General features: G+C 37.4%; 1 protein-coding gene across 2 annotated transcripts; it reads left to right on the forward strand.

Annotated features, from left to right (window-relative positions):
• The first annotated feature begins 270 nt into the window (after positions 1 to 270).
• Positions 271 to 5,555, forward strand: LOC145905310 (uncharacterized). 2 transcript variants are annotated; one of them, XM_082992476.1, is made up of 13 exons: positions 271 to 561; positions 618 to 787; positions 844 to 1,685; positions 1,826 to 1,906; positions 2,259 to 2,330; positions 2,516 to 2,626; positions 2,800 to 2,880; positions 2,944 to 3,051; positions 3,368 to 3,463; positions 3,740 to 3,831; positions 4,222 to 4,401; positions 4,835 to 4,978; positions 5,417 to 5,555. In XM_082992476.1, exons 1-12 carry the CDS (start codon positions 514 to 516, stop codon positions 4,892 to 4,894), a joined length of 1,941 nt encoding a protein of 646 aa, XP_082848602.1. In that variant the 5' UTR covers positions 271 to 513; the 3' UTR covers positions 4,895 to 4,978; positions 5,417 to 5,555. The 2 variants fall into 2 exon arrangements, with proteins under 2 accessions (XP_082848602.1, XP_082848611.1); XM_082992485.1 differs by having other exon boundaries at positions 2,944 to 3,042.
• Positions 5,556 to 18,321: the final 12,766 nt, after the last annotated feature.

The following is an 18,321-nucleotide window of genomic DNA, read 5'->3' on the forward strand; positions in this document are numbered from 1 at the left end:
CCAAGTTATAGCCAAGTCAGATGATGACTGTAGGCGCATTCATCCAACATCTGCCGCCATTCTAACCCTTCATCGCCTCCCCAAGGTACATACACCTGGCACTACCTTGCGACCTATTATAGCCAAGTTATTGTTTCCTAAAATTAGAAACGAACGAAAATTGAAACGTTTCCAACCGTAACAACGACATATTTCATGACAAATCAGGCGCGTCCACCTCAACGATCGGCGGAAGTTTTTTTACCTTTTTGCCCATTCAGTGTTGTTTCGTGGGTCGTTCGAACTCTGGTAATTTTCTTAATGCGATACAGAGCGTTACGTATGCAGCGAAACGTCAACCTTATGATATTACACCAGAAGTTTGGAACCAAAAGAGAAAACTAGGTTATTTTTTGTGATTACACGAAAGATACACATCTTTGGACAATATACAACAAAATAAGGTAATACAACAAAATTCAAACAGTTAAATGATTATTTTCTGGGAGAACAAATGTAATCCAGCAAAACTAAATGATGGCAGTTTTCTCACGTACTGCGAATCCAGAAGAACTTCATATAGTAAGTATCACTGTTTTATGTTTACATAATATTCTAATGCAATATTGTTTTGTCAGTTGAGAGAATTCAAAGCTGAAAACATATTTTGTGATGTCGAAAAATGTGAAGTTGGCCAAGGTAGTTTTGGCAAAATTTTCCTTGGAAAACATAAAAAACATGGATTTTTTGCTGTCAAGTTCTTCAAAATTACTGGTGGAGAACATGAGCAATTGATGCTGGAGAATGAGTAAGTTATATGGCTCAGTTCAACTGTCCATAAAAAATATCCACATGTATTTTTAGGTTTAACCAAGAATACGATGTGTTACTGCGTATTCGCCATGACAACATATCAATTGTTCATGGGTATACCAAATGGCCAGGAGCAATCGGGATTGTAATGCAATTCTATGGAGGGGGTAATTTAGAAGTCTTACTCCTGAATAAACATATTGAACTTGGATCGTGTTTGATTCTCCGCATGACCACTGAAATAACATCAGCAGTTGCATACATCCATAATTGCGGGTTTGATAAGCGTGTAGTCCATGGCGATCTTAAGCCTGGAAACATATTTATCACAATAGACATGCGTTGCGTAGTTGGTGACTTTGGATGTGCTCGGCTTGTAAACTTCACTCAGGCAGCAACTCAGATTCAAGGTCAACAAAAACGACAACCATTGACATTGTACTATGCGGCACCAGAAAAATTATTTGATGACGTTAAACCGAAAAAGGAGCAAGACGCATACAGTTGTGGTGTAATTTATTATGTGATGCTGGCACGCAAGCAGCCATATCCCTCAGCTGATATTTTTGGGCTAAAAATTCAAAATGGTGGTCGCCCAAACCTTCAAGGTATTAGAGAAATACAGGACAGAACCAATGATACAAACAACAGAGAAATAATTGATGTGATGGAAAGAGCGACGGTCAGATGTTGGGATCAAGATCCAAATCAACGACCAGACATGGTTGACATTCGGGATGAATTCCAACAACTTCTTTCCAAACAAGACCCCAAAGTAATTTTGCAGCAAGTAGCAAATGCTGCAAGGAACATGCACTTTGTGGATCCAACAGCAACCCACAATCCAACTGTTCCACTCAGCCAGTTTTCAACACAGACATGGAAGTTTCATGGTAAGATTTTGTTTGTCATGATTTCAAGTATGTTTTGTATCATACTTCCACAATAGTGTTTATGTACAATGGAACTTATATATTGATATGCATGCTTTTAATCTCTTATTTGTACATTTGATGAGGATTTTTGTTTGTAGATGTTGGGCCTGAAATTAACCGACCACTTGATGGCAACATTCATCCAGTTGAACAAGCACAACAATCCCCACAAGTAGATGGTAAGTAATTTATGTTGCAAAATTATTATCCAAGTTTGTGGGTGTCATAGGCTGTAACCCTTTTCAATGCAAGCTACCCGGCCGATAGCATAAACATTGCGCTGATAGAGTTAGCTGCAGGAATTGAAAAGAATGCATTTTAATTTCGAAAAGTATTCAAAATTATTTTTGATAAGATCATGAGAAATCTTTCCAAGCCAGCGTTTGTTCCACCCTGACTAAGGTCATTGTTTTTGAAAGCAGAATAAAGCTTATATCACCCACACATACATACAACATTACACTTGGGATTGCAAATGTTGCTGAATTGCTACTTCCCAAACAACTTTGATGTAAACTATATTGTTTTCAGACAAATTAGCAATTGCTGAAGTTGCCCAGATGCAAATACACCAGATACAACCAAGTGCATCGCAAAATAGAGGTTTTTGTATCCAAACATGAAAAAATTCTGTCAACTAATCCTAAAATTCGTGCCCTAACTGCTCTTTATAGTGTTATGAATTGGAATATAACAAATTACTATGAACTAAAACATAATAATAATTTCATGATTGAATAAATAATGCCTAAATGCAATGCATTTAACTGCATTTTCGCTTATCTTAGATGCAAACAGAAGACCTGCAAGACATGTTGCACCCCAAAACCCACCCAGTGAAAGAAACCTTCCAGTGGATCATGACTTGCCCAACCCATCACCAGGAAGAAGTGGAAGAGGTAATTTTGTCTTGGAAGTAATCCTACTGTTTCCATTGTACATAATTTATCTGCTAAAAAAGTTTTAAGACTGTATAACCTCACTATAAAAGAGTAAGTTGTTTTTAGGTGTTGAACTTGAAGCTTTAAAATGATCGAAAACACCTACATAAAACAGTAGTGTATAAATTTAGGTGTTAACCTTGAAATTGAGCCACCACCTGAGGGCAACATTCAGCCTAGTGAAAGAGAACAGCAATCACTACCAGTACAAGGCAAGTGTTTGGGTACAGACTTGTGTTTCTGTATTTCTTTTTATTCTCAAAATCTAAACACAGCAAATAGAAGATCTACAAGTCATTCTACACCTGAAGTCCCACCTAGTGGAAGAAATCATCCAGTACATCGTGACTTGCCAAACCCTTCCACAAGGAGAAGTAAAAAGGGTATATAATTTGTACTTTTTGATAATCTGACATGGTTAGCATTGAGCATAGCAGCGTGACAGAATTAATACCAACATGTGAAGTAATTTGCAACAAAAATGTTGGTTTGTTTTTAATTAAATGGATATTGTACCTTGTTTATTTTTGTTGCATGAAAACAGATAATCATACTTGGATAACTATTTTTCTAAAAACGAACTTAATTTAAGTTATAAATTGCTTTAACAACTGAACTTTGTATAAATTATATGTGTATGAATGTCTAGTCATTGATGAAGTTCATTGCAAGTTATAATATTGTACAATTTCACACCAGAAAAAGTGAAACCTGTTACCAACCCTCTGACACCACCCAGTGACCGTAACCTGAGAGTAGATCATTCCACACCCCACTCATCACATCAACAACCAGGTAAAATAAAACAGGTGATAACGTAACAAACAAAACATGTGATATGTAAGATAAAAATGTAATGAAAAAATAGAATGTCAAATTTAAGTATCAGCTTTTTGATCATTGACATGTCAAAAATCTCCTGTTAAGTATTTCTGCAATGGTGAAAGTAGGATATTTCAGTGTTCAGATCAATATTCATTTGTTTAAAGATCCCATGGGGTAGGCAGTGCACTTAATGGTAGTGGTTTTTTTTATGAACATTCAAATTTTTAACATTCAAATTCATTGCAGGCTTGTCAGGATTTCTTCTCATTGGTGGAGAGCATTCAAAACGAGATTGTGTGAAATGGAATGTTGCCACAAAACAACATGAACATTTACCAGTTGGTTGCATTTTAATGTTTAAAATAGCTTCACGGTGCCTTAAAACTGTTAACTCCAATGCTTTTCAACTTGTTTATTGCACAAGCAAATCCATTTATTTGTGCGAAAAGAACAGATTAATTAAAATACAATAAGCTTGGCAGCAACAGCAACATAATACAAAAAATCACAAAAATGTTAGGAAAAAATTGTTGCATCACATTCAGGAGTGACCTTAATTGTGATATTTCCTTTTGACAGTTTTAAATTTAAAGGAATAATCTTTGCAAATATATTGGCTGTCTGTTGAAAACTACTGTTAAATTATATTTGAACCACAATAAAAATATTAAAATTTATTAACACTTGAGGTATGAAATGTTTACAGAGATTTACAATTTTTTTTGTAGAAACTGAAAACAGCAAGAAAATGCTCAACTTCAGCCAAAGTTGGAAACACAGTTTATGTAATGGGTGGAAGCGGTTCAACAAAAAGTTGTGAGATGATGAATTTGGAGAGAAGTGATCGCTGGATGAAGTTTGCTGATTTGTGTGAAGGTCGACAGTCTGCTGCATCGGCTGTCATTAAAGTCAGTTGCTATGATTGAACAAAACAATTTAAAAAAATCAAATATCTTTCGAACCAATATGTTAATGTTTTATGACACCTAAATTGCATTTTGAGACCCCATATATTCATTGAACAGAATAAAATCTGTTAACTTAGGTATGTTTAGGTAGAAATGTTATGCTTGGATTCGTTTATAACAAGGTCACCATATTCAAATTGTAAAAGACCGTTTAAGAAATCATAGTGTGTATAAACAGAGTTATATGAAGAAAAACAATGGATAAATTATGTAGAAGCAGTTTGGGTAAATAGCACAGATTACTTACTTGAATTATACTGTATTTTATCATGTGTGTGGTACTTTGTTATGCTAATTTGACAATTGCGAAAGTTACATAGGAACCAAGTTTTATTGTTACCCAATCTATTTTGTGGACAATTCCATGTTGCAGAGAAACTTTACCTTTCCGGGGGTCGTGTTGGAGATCGCAATCCATTATCATCCTACCTGATTTATAACATAGAAGAAGACAGATGGATAATTGGTGTCAACATGTTACAACCAAGATGTGCACATGGAATGTGTTCAATTGACAGTAAGAATATGCTTGAAAACTCTTAAAACTTATAGAGAAGGCTTTCCTTTTTCTTGACAATGCAAGGCAACAATGTAAACTTTAGACTCCCCACAATACTCACTCACTTATTACTCACAAACATTCCATCGAGTCGCAAAACTGTTTGCTTATTGATGACTTCATATGCACGAGTTTTAATTTCGTTTCGTGTAAAATGAGCAAAAAAATTGTTTTTTGATTAAACTCATGTTCAAAATAATTATTTGCGAGCTTACTGAGTTCTTGAATATCAACCATCATATTATTTAGTTTTTATTTACATCTTAATTTAAAACTGTTCCTTGTTTGTGCGTTAAACGCAGTGCTTACCTCAATGATTGTTACGTAACATTACCACATAATCGTAATATGACATCTCAATAAATATTAACACAAGCGATTTGGAAATTTCTTCAGATGTTTTGTTTTCTGTGGGTGGAAATGATAGCAGACATTACTTACGATCATGTGAATTCCGTGATATTCGTGTTGAAACCTCCACAAGAATCGCTTCTCTCAATGAAGCAAGATGTGATTTAGCATGTGAAGAAATTGAAGGGAAGATCTATGCCATTGGTTAGTTATCAGAAGCTAAATATTAACTAAAACTAGTAGTTTTTGAAACTGTTTCTTATTTCCTGGATTCCATCCATTAATGTGAGGTAACTTCAGTCGATTCCATAATATTTTGAATGAGGGTTTGTTATTTTCTTGCTATTCTTGTAGTGTATTTATTCTTGACAAATAGTTTTTGAATTAACTTAAATTACTGGTTTAGTTTTAAACCAAAAACCATCAAAATATCTTCAGTGTAAGATTTACAACAGTAATTAATATTACTTAATTCACACATGATGTAATTAAAGTTACATGAACAAATATTTCACTTAAATATAAAACAGAAGCCAAGAAATCCCTGGACAAAGTTTTACTTTAAATCTGACAGGAGGTTTGGGTCGTGGCGTCCCCCTGCAAACAGTTGAAGAATACGAATCTAGAGTCAACAAATGGAAATATGTTTCTCCTCTCCTAAACCCTCGTTGCCATCACTCTGCTTGTGTTATTGATGGGAGGATTTATGTTGTGGGTGGATCGGGGTGAGGTTTACATTTGAATGTTTGTACTAGTGATTGTGACGTCACTATAGGGTTTGTTACTCATAATTGAAGGTGTTTAATGACTGCGATAATATATGTCAGTGTAGGATTTGCGCAAAACCGACTAACCTTGCTAATGATATTAAGTAAAAGTAAATTTTGTGTCCCAATATCAGTAATAAAAATATGTAGGACACGTGTGTTGTTGTCAGTTGCGTGTGTAATAATTTCTTGATTTTTAACCAAACTCACAGTAATTTTGGTTAAATTTAGGAATTTCAGCGATCCCTCCCCGACATCAGTTGTAGTTTACGATCCAACCTCAGATGTCTGGACACATGCTCTTGATCTAGACAAACCAGTTTATGATGCGACTGTTGTTGCTGTTTAATATGTGTTTATTTTGTGCTCAACAAAAATTACACGTTTTGCTAACATTTCAATCCCAGCCTGGTCAACACCCCTAGTAATGTAGGTCAGTGGTTTGCAAACCTGAGGCTATAAGGTTGACGAAAATGATCTGTGCAAGAAATATCTGAAGTTCAAAACTTTATACGGCGTCTCGTAGCTAATGGAGGTGGAAGATATTTTGGGCTCTACATTTATAAGTGGTTATGGGCATAGTTAATATGCCAACATCTAGCATAGTTTCTGTTGCGACAACCCAACTGAAACGTTGGTAAGTGTGTAAAAGATGAAGGTGTAGGCATAGGGTTGACTCTTCGCTTGCAAGACCACATATGTTGTTACGTTTACACGTTTAATGGTTTAATAAGGGATAATTTTGGTCAGATTCAAAAGACGGTCATTCCACAAAGATATTCGGTGCAAGAATAATGCGGTCCAAGGAAAATAAACCAACTTTTTTGCTCCCTGACAAAGAAAAACCTTAAAAAAATGTTTTGTGCATCACGCCTGCGTTCTGTTGTCTAGTGTTCTTCTGTTTATACCAAAACCGTTATTGATCCAACACAATGGTGTAGCTGCAAAATATGTGTGTTACTAGGGCTGTTTTATAGTGACGCCCAAAAAGGTATTTGCTTGGAGTATTCTCGTTTACGTTGCCATAACAACAACGCTGCTCGCAAATTTGCTGATCAATTACTTCTGGTTCTGATAATTTTTCCATAACAACACAATCCTTTCCAACTGCAGTTAAACAAACTTTAAAGTAACATGTGCGTTAGTTAATATTGCATTTTCCTCAAAAAAGAAAGTTTGTAAGCTTTGTGATCGCTTAAAGCCTGTTTAAGGTGCATGTATTGCGCAAATAAAGACGGGGTTTACCACTACTGCAACAACACAGAAAAATTATCATTAATCCAGCGGTTATTACGCCCGTTTTGTAAAATGTAAAATTCCTGGATAATATTTCATTGTGAGAGGTGATGAGTTGCAACAAGCCGCATAAGAGCCCCTCCTTGACAATCAAGCCCATTCTCAACAGAATCTAACTAGTATTTCTTTCAGAAATCATCAAAATGTCAACCGAAGTCAACGCGCTTTGGCGCTGTTGGCGGTAATAAGGTTCCATAGTGGACAATTGTACGTTACCATGAAGTTAACATCGAAGGGACTTGAAGTTTTGTGCAGACAACCACAAGGGTTTCTACATCAACACACTAAAGTTAACCCGATACCGCTTCATTAACCCTCTCTTAATCGACGACAAACTTTTGCTTGTGACGTAACAATTACAGTTTACAACTGCTGTTTTGATCGGCTCTTAATTATTATCAAAAAGAACCCCTCCTTGACGATCGAACCTATTTCTGCACTGTAAGGACCCTTCGCCATTAGCCATGTTTTACCTGCACGAGAGTTAGGTTTTTTGCAGCAGGCCCCTTTGCAATTAGCCCTATTGTACCTGCGCACATGCGTCTTCCACAACAGGAACGCCAGTCTATCTGAAAAACTACATTTATATAAACTGTTAAAATATAACAGATTAGCAACACTTAGCCTACATCGTTTACATATTTTGGATTAGTGCTGACTGTCAGCACCATATCACTGAAATAGTGCGACTTCGGTCGCCTCTGACGCCACATGAATTCGTCCAGGTACGTCGGAATATAGTCCCGATGTACACCATTTCTTCGGCGTAACTGGCGTTAAGCCGCCGACCACAGGCTTTCTATTGAGTTAGTGTGGACGCCTTGTGACGTAACATACTGCACAGAGTGATTCACTGTTCTGTGAATATATCCTATGTCTACAAGTGCAAAAACACACGTTTGAAAAAACTACATCTACTGGTCACTAAGTGAAGTTACTTCCTAAATTGTTATAGGCCCGCCACTCGTCGGACCAAATTTCTGTGCCGGGCAAAATATGTCGGCGTAAGGTTACTTGGTCCCTCGAAGGAACCAATTCATAGCGCCCTCTATAACCGGCCTGGACACCGGTCGCGCTCGTTTCAAAACTGGAGGCGGATGTGTTTCAACTGGTTTCTGCGGTCGTGCGAGACTTGTAGATAGTTTTTGGTGTGTTATTGCTCAGATAATCACATTAAATACTTTTTGCTGTTTTATTGATAGGTTAATGCGTGTAAAACGTAGGAATGTATTAAATTTACGCTTATTTTGAGTTAGTGAGCGTTTACGAGACTCGTCCAGCAAGGTCAAAAAGTTGTGTTTGTGTATATTGAGGTCCCTGTTGGGCTTTTGGAAGTTGGTGCTAAGTTTGTTTATATTATTTATTGTAAAACAGGTCAGATAGGCTACCTATTTAAGTGCCTCAGATGTTGAACCCTGAATATAAACAACATACGTCAACGTTCATCTGCTACAAATAAAATCTTTGTTTTAATATTCTTGTTGCATCCGATTTCATAACTAAAAACTACTGCAGAAGGCATGGCAAAAACAACAACGCTGCATAATAAATTTGCCGATCGGTTACTTAGGGGTCCAATAGTTTTGCCAAAACCAACACAACAGGCCTCTCCAACTGAACCCTAATAAATATGGCTAATATCAATACCAAAGTCAATCGATCAGTTTAATTCAGATGCATTCAACTTTAGAGTAACATGTACGTCTTAAATCGGTTGGTTAATGTCGGGGTTGCCTTACAAGAAATACTTTTGAACTTTAGTTCCGGTTGAGAGCAATATATGCACAAAGTAAGACGGGGTTTACAGAAATAATATCATTAATCCGGCCGTCATTATGCCCGTTTTGTAAAATATGAAAATATATTTCATTTTGCAAACTTATTTTTAATATTTGTGCTGGGTTCACTAAGTCCCCTTTGTCGCGTAATCGCAGCAATTATCTCTTTGTTTCTGCCTCGTCCTTGATATCTCCCTATATATTCGCCACTCTTTTCACAAAAAAACAGAGACCATCGGTGACGGGTCCTGCATCCATCGTCGTGTCAGAATGATATTTCTAAACAGTGTTGATTTCGGGTCTTAAGCAATGGAAGCGTTTAAAGCAACAGCAATCCGCGGACTCTTCAGAAGGAATAACGTTATAATAAAAGGAATTCGGAACACGATGAGACATGCTAAGTGTAAGCAATTTCAAAGGGTGTTTAAATACATGACTACGACAATAAAAGTTTCGAGGTTGAGGCATATTTAGGAGGTTGAAATTAAACACAATCACCTTGCACTCACCACCGCCGTACGTCATATTAATTGCTCTCATCCGTCGTAACGCAGCTCATTTGCATTCAAGTTTTTCTAGCACGAAGTTTGAAATGTTTCTTAACTTGTTGCGATACAAATTTACACCACCGTCATTTCGGCGAAATGAAATTTGGTTAAATTGCGAAATTATTTCACGCATGAATGAACACGGCTTCAAACAATTGTGTTCACACAAAATAAGCATTAACTCACGAAAAAAACAAAAATGAGTTGTAATAACAAACATTTCAATCAGCAAGGTGTCCAATATTTGCAAAACAATATCTACACTTTAAAATTGCAATTTTTGAACACCTATAAAGTACATAACAACGAAATGGGTTTGACTGCGGTCACGCTGTGTGAATCCCAGCGATCGCGTATTTTCGGCGCTGCATACAAGTGCTAATTTAATGATGTTCCGGGCCATAGGATTTTTTAAAAATTGGTGTAGAATAGGCTTAGAACATGTAGATCACATTACAATAGCGTTTTTTGAACACCTATAAAGTATATCGCAACGAAATGGGTTTGACTGCGGTCACGCTGTGTGAATCCCAGTATTAGCGTATTTTCGGCGCTGCATACAAGTGCCAATTTAATAATGTTCCGGGCCATAGGATTTTTTAAAAATTGGTGTAGAATAGGCTCAGAGCATGTAGATCACATTACAATAGCGTTTTTTGAACACCTATAAAGTATATCGCAACGAAATGGGTTTGACTGCGGTCACGCTGTGTGAATCCCAGCATGCATGCGCATTGTTCGTCAAAGGCTTTGACTCAAACAGAAGGCAGTGAGCATTTGCGGCGCTGCATACAAGTGCCAATTTAATAATGTTCCGGGCCATAGGATTTTTTAAAAATTGGTGTAGAATAGGCTCAGAGCATGTAGATCACATTACAATAGCGTTTTTTGAACACCTATAAAGTATATCGCAACGAAATGGGTTTGACTGCGGTCACGCTGTGTGAATCCCAGCGATCGCGTATTTTCGGCGCTGCATACAAGTACTAATTTAATGATGTTCCGGGCCATAGGATTTTTTAAAAATTGGTGTAGAATAGGCTTAGAACATGTAGATCACATTACAATAGCGTTTTTTGAACACCTATAAAGTATATCGCAACGAAATGGGTTTGACTGCGGTCACGCTGTGTGAATCCCAGTATTAGCGTATTTTCGGCGCTGCATACAAGTGCCAATTTAATAATGTTCCGGGCCATAGGATTTTTTAAAAATTGGTGTAGAATAGGCTCAGAGCATGTAGATCACATTACAATAGCGTTTTTTGAACACCTATAAAGTATATCGCAACGAAATGGGTTTGACTGCGGTCACGCTGTGTGAATCCCAGCATGCATGCGCATTGTTCGTCAAAGGCTTTGACTCAAACAGAAGGCAGTGAGCATTTGCGGCGCTGCATACAAGTGCCAATTTAATAATGTTCCGGGCCATAGGATTTTTTAAAAATTGGTGTAGAATAGGCTCAGAGCATGTAGATCACATTACAATAGCGTTTTTTGAACACCTATAAAGTATATCGCAACGAAATGGGTTTGACTGCGGTCACGCTGTGTGAATCCCAGCGATCGCGTATTTTCGGCGCTGCATACAAGTGCCAATTTAATGATGTTCCGGGCCATAGGATTTTTTAAAAATTGGTGTAGAATAGGCTCAGAACATATAGATCACATTACAATAGCGTTTTTTGAACACCTATAAAGTATATTGCAACGAAATGGGTTTGACTGCGGTCACGCTGTGTGAATCCCAGCGATCGCGTATTTTCGGCGCTGCATACAAGTGCTAATTTAATGATGTTCCGGGCCATAGGATTTTTTAAAAATTGGTGTAGAATAGGCTTAGAACATGTAGATCACATTACAATAGCGTTTTTTGAACACCTATAAAGTATATCGCAACGAAATGGGTTTGACTGCGGTCACGCTGTGTGAATCCCAGTATTAGCGTATTTTCGGCGCTGCATACAAGTGCCAATTTAATAATGTTCCGGGCCATAGGATTTTTTAAAAATTGGTGTAGAATAGGCTCAGAGCATGTAGATCACATTACAATAGCGTTTTTTGAACACCTATAAAGTATATCGCAACGAAATGGGTTTGACTGCGGTCACGCTGTGTGAATCCCAGCATGCATGCGCATTGTTCGTCAAAGGCTTTGACTCAAACAGAAGGCAGTGAGCATTTGCGGCGCTGCATACAAGTGCCAATTTAATAATGTTCCGGGCCATAGGATTTTTTAAAAATTGGTGTAGAATAGGCTCAGAGCATGTAGATCACATTACAATAGCGTTTTTTGAACACCTATAAAGTATATCGCAACGAAATGGGTTTGACTGCGGTCACGCTGTGTGAATCCCAGCGATCGCGTATTTTCGGCGCTGCATACAAGTGCTAATTTAATGATGTTCCGGGCCATAGGATTTTTTAAAAATTGGTGTAGAATAGGCTTAGAACATGTAGATCACATTACAATAGCGTTTTTTGAACACCTATAAAGTATATCGCAACGAAATGGGTTTGACTGCGGTCACGCTGTGTGAATCCCAGTATTAGCGTATTTTCGGCGCTGCATACAAGTGCCAATTTAATAATGTTCCGGGCCATAGGATTTTTTAAAAATTGGTGTAGAATAGGCTCAGAGCATGTAGATCACATTACAATAGCGTTTTTTGAACACCTATAAAGTATATCGCAACGAAATGGGTTTGACTGCGGTCACGCTGTGTGAATCCCAGCGATCGCGTATTTTCGGCGCTGCATACAAGTGCTAATTTAATGATGTTCCGGGCCATAGGATTTTTTAAAAATTGGTGTAGAATAGGCTTAGAACATGTAGATCACATTACAATAGCGTTTTTTGAACACCTATAAAGTATATCGCAACGAAATGGGTTTGACTGCGGTCACGCTGTGTGAATCCCAGTATTAGCGTATTTTCGGCGCTGCATACAAGTGCCAATTTAATAATGTTCCGGGCCATAGGATTTTTTAAAAATTGGTGTAGAATAGGCTCAGAGCATGTAGATCACATTACAATAGCGTTTTTTGAACACCTATAAAGTATATCGCAACGAAATGAACTTGTCCTAGATGTATTTTTCTGAAATTTTGCTGAGAAACTTGTACTTTTCGATGTCTTCTATATTGTCAGACAGGCGACTAAATGAAAACCAAATTTGAAACCCGTCAACAAAAACAATGGAAGCGATGAATCGATTGAACAATTGCTCCCTTTGGTTTGGCAAGGATTATTTTTTTTCTTCCCGCAGACTTCGATCGCATAACCCTTTAACTTCACTGATAGTAAAGTAAATTGGCAGGCCAGACAGCAGACGTGATAAAACTTAAAGGGTCGTAAATTGAAACAATGGAACAAGGAACTGATTGAACAATTGTATCCTACGAAGTGGCAAAATTTATTTTACTTCCCACAAGGTCCGAAACGTCAGAACTTGATTGATCAAGACGTGAACAAACTTGGAAGGACGCATATAAAAACAAAGGAAGCTGCGAACCGATCGAACAATTGTTTTGCGGAAAACTTTGGAAATTGATTTCCCTTCCCGCAGGTTTAGAAACGTAGCAATTGTTGCATCTTATGTGTTTCGATTTGTCCCCCGTTGGGCTTGACCGGTCCAGTCAAATCGCCAATTTACTTTTCGATCTGTCAAATCATTTTTTTCTTTTTTTGCGAACACCCTATTAAAACTCGTGTGTTTTTAAATTCTGTCATAATATGAACAACTTACAACAAGTCAGCGAGTTGACTTTGAGAAGCTAGTTGTTATTTTTGCAGTATGGTCACATTCAGAGAAGTTATTTTCAAGATTTTTGTGCCATGTGTTGCTGGTAGCAATTTAAAACGCAGAGAGGTTGCAAAGGCGACCGACTGTAGTTTTCGTCCCTATGTTGGACAATGTTTTGGAGGTAAGCATGTCGTGGGTGAAAATTTGTTAAACCCCATGGCATGGATTTGGTTGTTACGCATTTTATTTTTTTTGGTCCAAGATTTTTTTTTCGTTTTATTAGCATTTCTTGTGTTTTACACACTATTTATGTTGTACTGTTTGTGTGCTATTGGCACTGGCTACATATTTAGCGTTGTTCTGCATGCATTACTACATGTACCTGGTCCACACAGAATTTATGTTAGACTGTTTTCTACTTCTAATTGTGCTCACCCGAGGCAGCCTAATCTAATATATGGCATAAATTGCACCGGCTTACGCAGTCTAATACCATCGGGTAAGTTAATGTGGTGTGTAACGCGCACTGGTGGTTCCAGATTTGTAACTTCCGAAGACAAAATGAACCTCATTGCAAAGTATTTGTCCATGCGTGGTCGTAAAAACTTTAGTAGAAACCAAGCACAAGACTTTCTCAGCAACTGTAATCTTTGGGAGGGTTTGCATTCCAGGAAACGTGTGAAACGGCTTTTTAACTTTTGTCGTTCTTTTCGCACGGAAATTAATACTTTATTAAGTAAATGTTCTGGCTTTGAATCCACGCCGTTTAGAAAACAGAATATTTTTTTTAGTGCTGTGCCGTCACTGGTAAAACATTTACACAGATATCCAAACACTTCAAAATTGCCGTGTAAGGCGGTTAATGCCACGTTGAAGTCTTGCAAAATTGCCCTAAGCACAAAAAACAAGCTTAAAGTGAACAGACTCTGGGTAATAGACCCGATGTTTCGACAATCTGTACAAGATTTGTATAACAGGTCAAAGGGATTTAATACTACACCAGTCCCAGTATTAAGTAGTAGTACCCCTTCACGTTCTGAAGATCTTTTCTGCATTTGCAAAACCCCTTATGATGGTAGATTGATGGTAGAATGCGAAACATGCAAACAATGGTTTCACCCTAGTTGTGTTTTTACAAGTTTGTCTGTTCCCGCAACACTTTCTGAAAAACAATGGAAACGTTCTCGCCTCGTTTGTCCAGGTGTAAAACTTTCCTCACCACATAGCTATGAGCACATGTTGGTTGAAAGTGAAAGCATGGACGGTTTAGTTGGTGATAGAGACCCAAGTTTACCTTCCTCAAGCAAACGTTGTAAGGTAAGTTTGTCTCCTATATTACCGGATGTACCTATTTCTCCAATTAGAAACACACTGGATAATTTGTCCAGTGAAATAACCTCTGAAACTTCCCCTAATGTAACAGAAACGTTTGAGGACGATATGGCAACAATTGTATATCGTGATTTACCTTTTGATGAAAATGCTGACGTTTTAAGTGAACTTGGGGGAATAAGTAACGAAACAAAGCAAAAGTTTCCGCACACAGCAGACGTCAATATAGATGGTGTGTTTGTTCTATATGTGCAGGAATGGCAGTCATTAGTCAAAAATAGATCCGTCAACCATTTTGCTAACGATTTTTACATAGGAGTAACAATTAGGGAAATTCGCAAAATATACCCAGGCTGTGTTCCAAACGTGTCCAACAACTATCTTATGAGTTTTGATGGGGTAAAAGACATTACAAAGGAAGAAAAATGTTATAAAGAAGGTTGGATTAACTTTTATTGCGGTCACCGCAGATGTGAAGATTGTGTGTGTGGAGTCAGGTTTGTAGTAACGTTTTGGTCTTTTGTTGATAAAGTTGAAGGAAGGGTTAAAATATCAGGTAAGCGTAACCACCTACCAGGCTGTAAGAAAAGTAGACGAATAACTGGAATAATGAGGATGAAACTTCGAAAGACATTGGTTCATCAAACCGCTGTCAAGCAGCATCGCACATTATTTAACACGCTTTATCCAGAAGAACGATGGCTGGGTGCCCATACGTACCTGCCTTCCCAATCGGTCTTGAACAATATAAAAAGCGAAACGTATCTCGGAACACGTAGAAGTAAGTTGTGGTTTATTGATTTGGATTGTTTGCGTGTCGTGTTGGCAAATCAAAATAAACCATTTATCAGGAACATTCGTTTACACCCTCCAGAAGTAACGCTATATTCCAATGCACAAATAAAAATTTTTAATCAAATTTGTGCCTTTGATATTGCGTACTTGGATGCGACCGGCAGCGTGCTTCGACGCATGGAAAGTTACTCTGATTTTCAAATATATACATTACTAATTCGAAACCCTAATAAGGGTGGGACACCGCTTCCAGTTGCAACTCACGTAACATCGAAGCATGATGCGGTAAACATCAGTCATTTTTTGGAAACATTTTTGTCGGATTGCCTCAAAATATGCAGCACCGTACGCAAACCAAAACTACTTGTTATTGATGGCTCGTTCGCTATGTGGAACTCCGCTTTAAAGGCATTTTGTCACGAAACACGATTGACCTTTTACAACCGATGTTACCGTATTGTTACAGGAGTTCCGTTGAAGAATGACATGCAAGAAACTTTCATGCACAATTGCTATAGCCATGCCATGAAAGCAGCTAAAGTGCTATGCAACAAGTATAGTGAAAATAAAAAACTCCTGAAAACATACTTGTATTGGATTAATGCATTTTTTTGTTGTGTAACTATTTTTGAACTAGATAGTATGGTGGAAAGTTTTATAGTTTTAACCAATAACGAATCCACTTCATCATTAGTGGAACTTCATTTTAAGCGTTTAAAAGAAAAGGTATTTTCTGACCAAGCCGACTGCGACATTAACGAAGGCGAATGTTTTGTTTCTAATTCCGATTTTGTTTACACATCCAAGCATTCAGATAAACTGCAAGAACGCCAATCACCTTTTTATCTCAGATATCGAAGCAAGCTTGACTCCTACTTGAAGTCGGATGTGTCCCAGAAGTTCAATACAAGTACCAGTAAAAATGTGTATTACAACCCAACATTTTGTGCACGTGTAATAGAAATAATTTTGAGTAGAATTTGTGCTACATCAAAATTACTGCTGGGGGATTTATCCCGACATATAAACAAAGAAAAAACCACTCATCAACAGGAACAACTGTTTAATATGTACTCAAGTAAATGTAACTTGTTAAAAAATTTTAAACATCAGACCATTTTACAGAACAATCAAACGCAAGGAATAATCGAAGAGCATTTTGGTGACCTGAAATCAAACATATTAGACGGAAAAAGAGTTGCGCGATTAGATGAATTTGTCATTAAATATCATGAATCAATACTAATTTTACAAAAATTATTTGCAGATTCCATTACACATTTATATACCAAGCCTGGCAGACGTACAAATGTCACTTCGGATGCTGTCAAGCGTACGCAGGTGGTAGAATCTAAATTCAAAAAGAGAAAAAGAAAAGAGAAAAGTTTTTACTCTTCAGAAACGTTTTCTCAAAATCTGAAATACGCAAATAAGCCATGCGATTCCTCTCAAAAATTCGAAAAACTTATTGTCACCCCAGTTCTGCCACGTTTTACGTTTTGTCCAGATCACAGCGAAATTCATACATCGTGCAAAGATCTTGCTTACTATGTTTGGCATCTTATTCCATTTACTCCCACTTCTATTTTTAATACAGCTTTAGTCACGCCTTCTGGTGAGTCACTGTCATGGTTGGATTTGTGTTCGCTTTGCAGTAAACCTAGAGGTAAAACCTATATCTCTTTAACTCAAAATCCAATCAACACTCATAATGATGCAACGATTGGATGGTTAACCAATAATGTAGTAGATTGTTATATTTCCAGAACAGTCAGAAATGCTAATTCCGTACACCCTGGTAAGTTTGGTTTTCTTTCAACCGTATTAGCAGGTGAAATACTGAGTGGAAAGAAGTTAAAAAACATACGAAGGGCATGCCATGGAATGTTTTTTGGAGAAAAATTGTGCGAAAATATTTTCATTCCAACATTGTTCGAGCGACATTTTGTGGTTTTATGGTTTAAACAGGTTAATGGAGAACTGATACTTTTTAATTCAGCTCCGGGGTCCAGCAGACAATTATCAAGTTTAATTAGGAAAAACTTGATACCGATTTTATGCGTTTTCACAAGCAATGAAATCATACAGAAAAACAGCTCACTAGTTGAGCAGGAAGATTTGTCAAGTTGCGGCTTATGTGCATGTTTTACTGTTGACACCATTACAAACTATGTACTGAAGGTAAGTGAATTGGAATTTGTTGTTGCGCGCTTTCGCATTTGGATGTTATACGCGTTAGTTGAAGACTCTGCAAGTTGCAGTGACAAAGTTGCACTATTTTTGAAGAAAAATAGTTTGGTCCAGCTGGGTCTCCCTAATGTTCACAACAACTGTTGGTTAAGTAGTCTGTTTCAAGCAGCCCAATGTTTATTTGATGAGATTCCAGCGGCTACCATCGGTGAAACTTTACGAGAAAGAATCGCTAACTTCATTTGTCGCCTCTATCTCAAACAATCAGATAACAACTTGTACTTGCAGTTGGTCAAAGATGTATGTGGCGCACTTGGCTGGAAGTTGGGTCAGCAACAAGACCCAAATGAATTTTTAATGGTATTTGATTTTAGCTCTATTTTAAAATACTGTAATCTTAACATGTGTTTTCAGTACAAAACATCTGCAACTTGCCAGTCCTGTGGTAATGTTACCGAGTCAGTGCAAGAACAATCTCTACTGAAGTTGCCTGTTGCCG

Source organism: Ascidia mentula, chromosome 1 (assembly GCF_947561715.1).
Source record: "Ascidia mentula chromosome 1, kaAscMent1.1, whole genome shotgun sequence".
Classification (NCBI taxonomy): Eukaryota; Metazoa; Chordata; class Ascidiacea; order Phlebobranchia; family Ascidiidae; genus Ascidia; species Ascidia mentula.

What these genes read in the sequence shown, in the direction of transcription:
- LOC145905310 (XM_082992476.1), top strand. Translation starts at nt 514, where the DNA reads ATGATGGCAGTTTTCTCACGTACTGCGAATCCAGAAGAACTTCATATA. An exon ending in CACAAGGAGAAGTAAAAAGG is followed by an intron (nt 3,052 to 3,367) that starts GTATATAATTTG and finishes ATTTCACACCAG; the next exon opens with AAAAAGTGAAACCTGTTACC. An exon ending in CTGCATCGGCTGTCATTAAA is followed by an intron (nt 4,402 to 4,834) that starts GTCAGTTGCTAT and finishes TCCATGTTGCAG; the next exon opens with AGAAACTTTACCTTTCCGGG.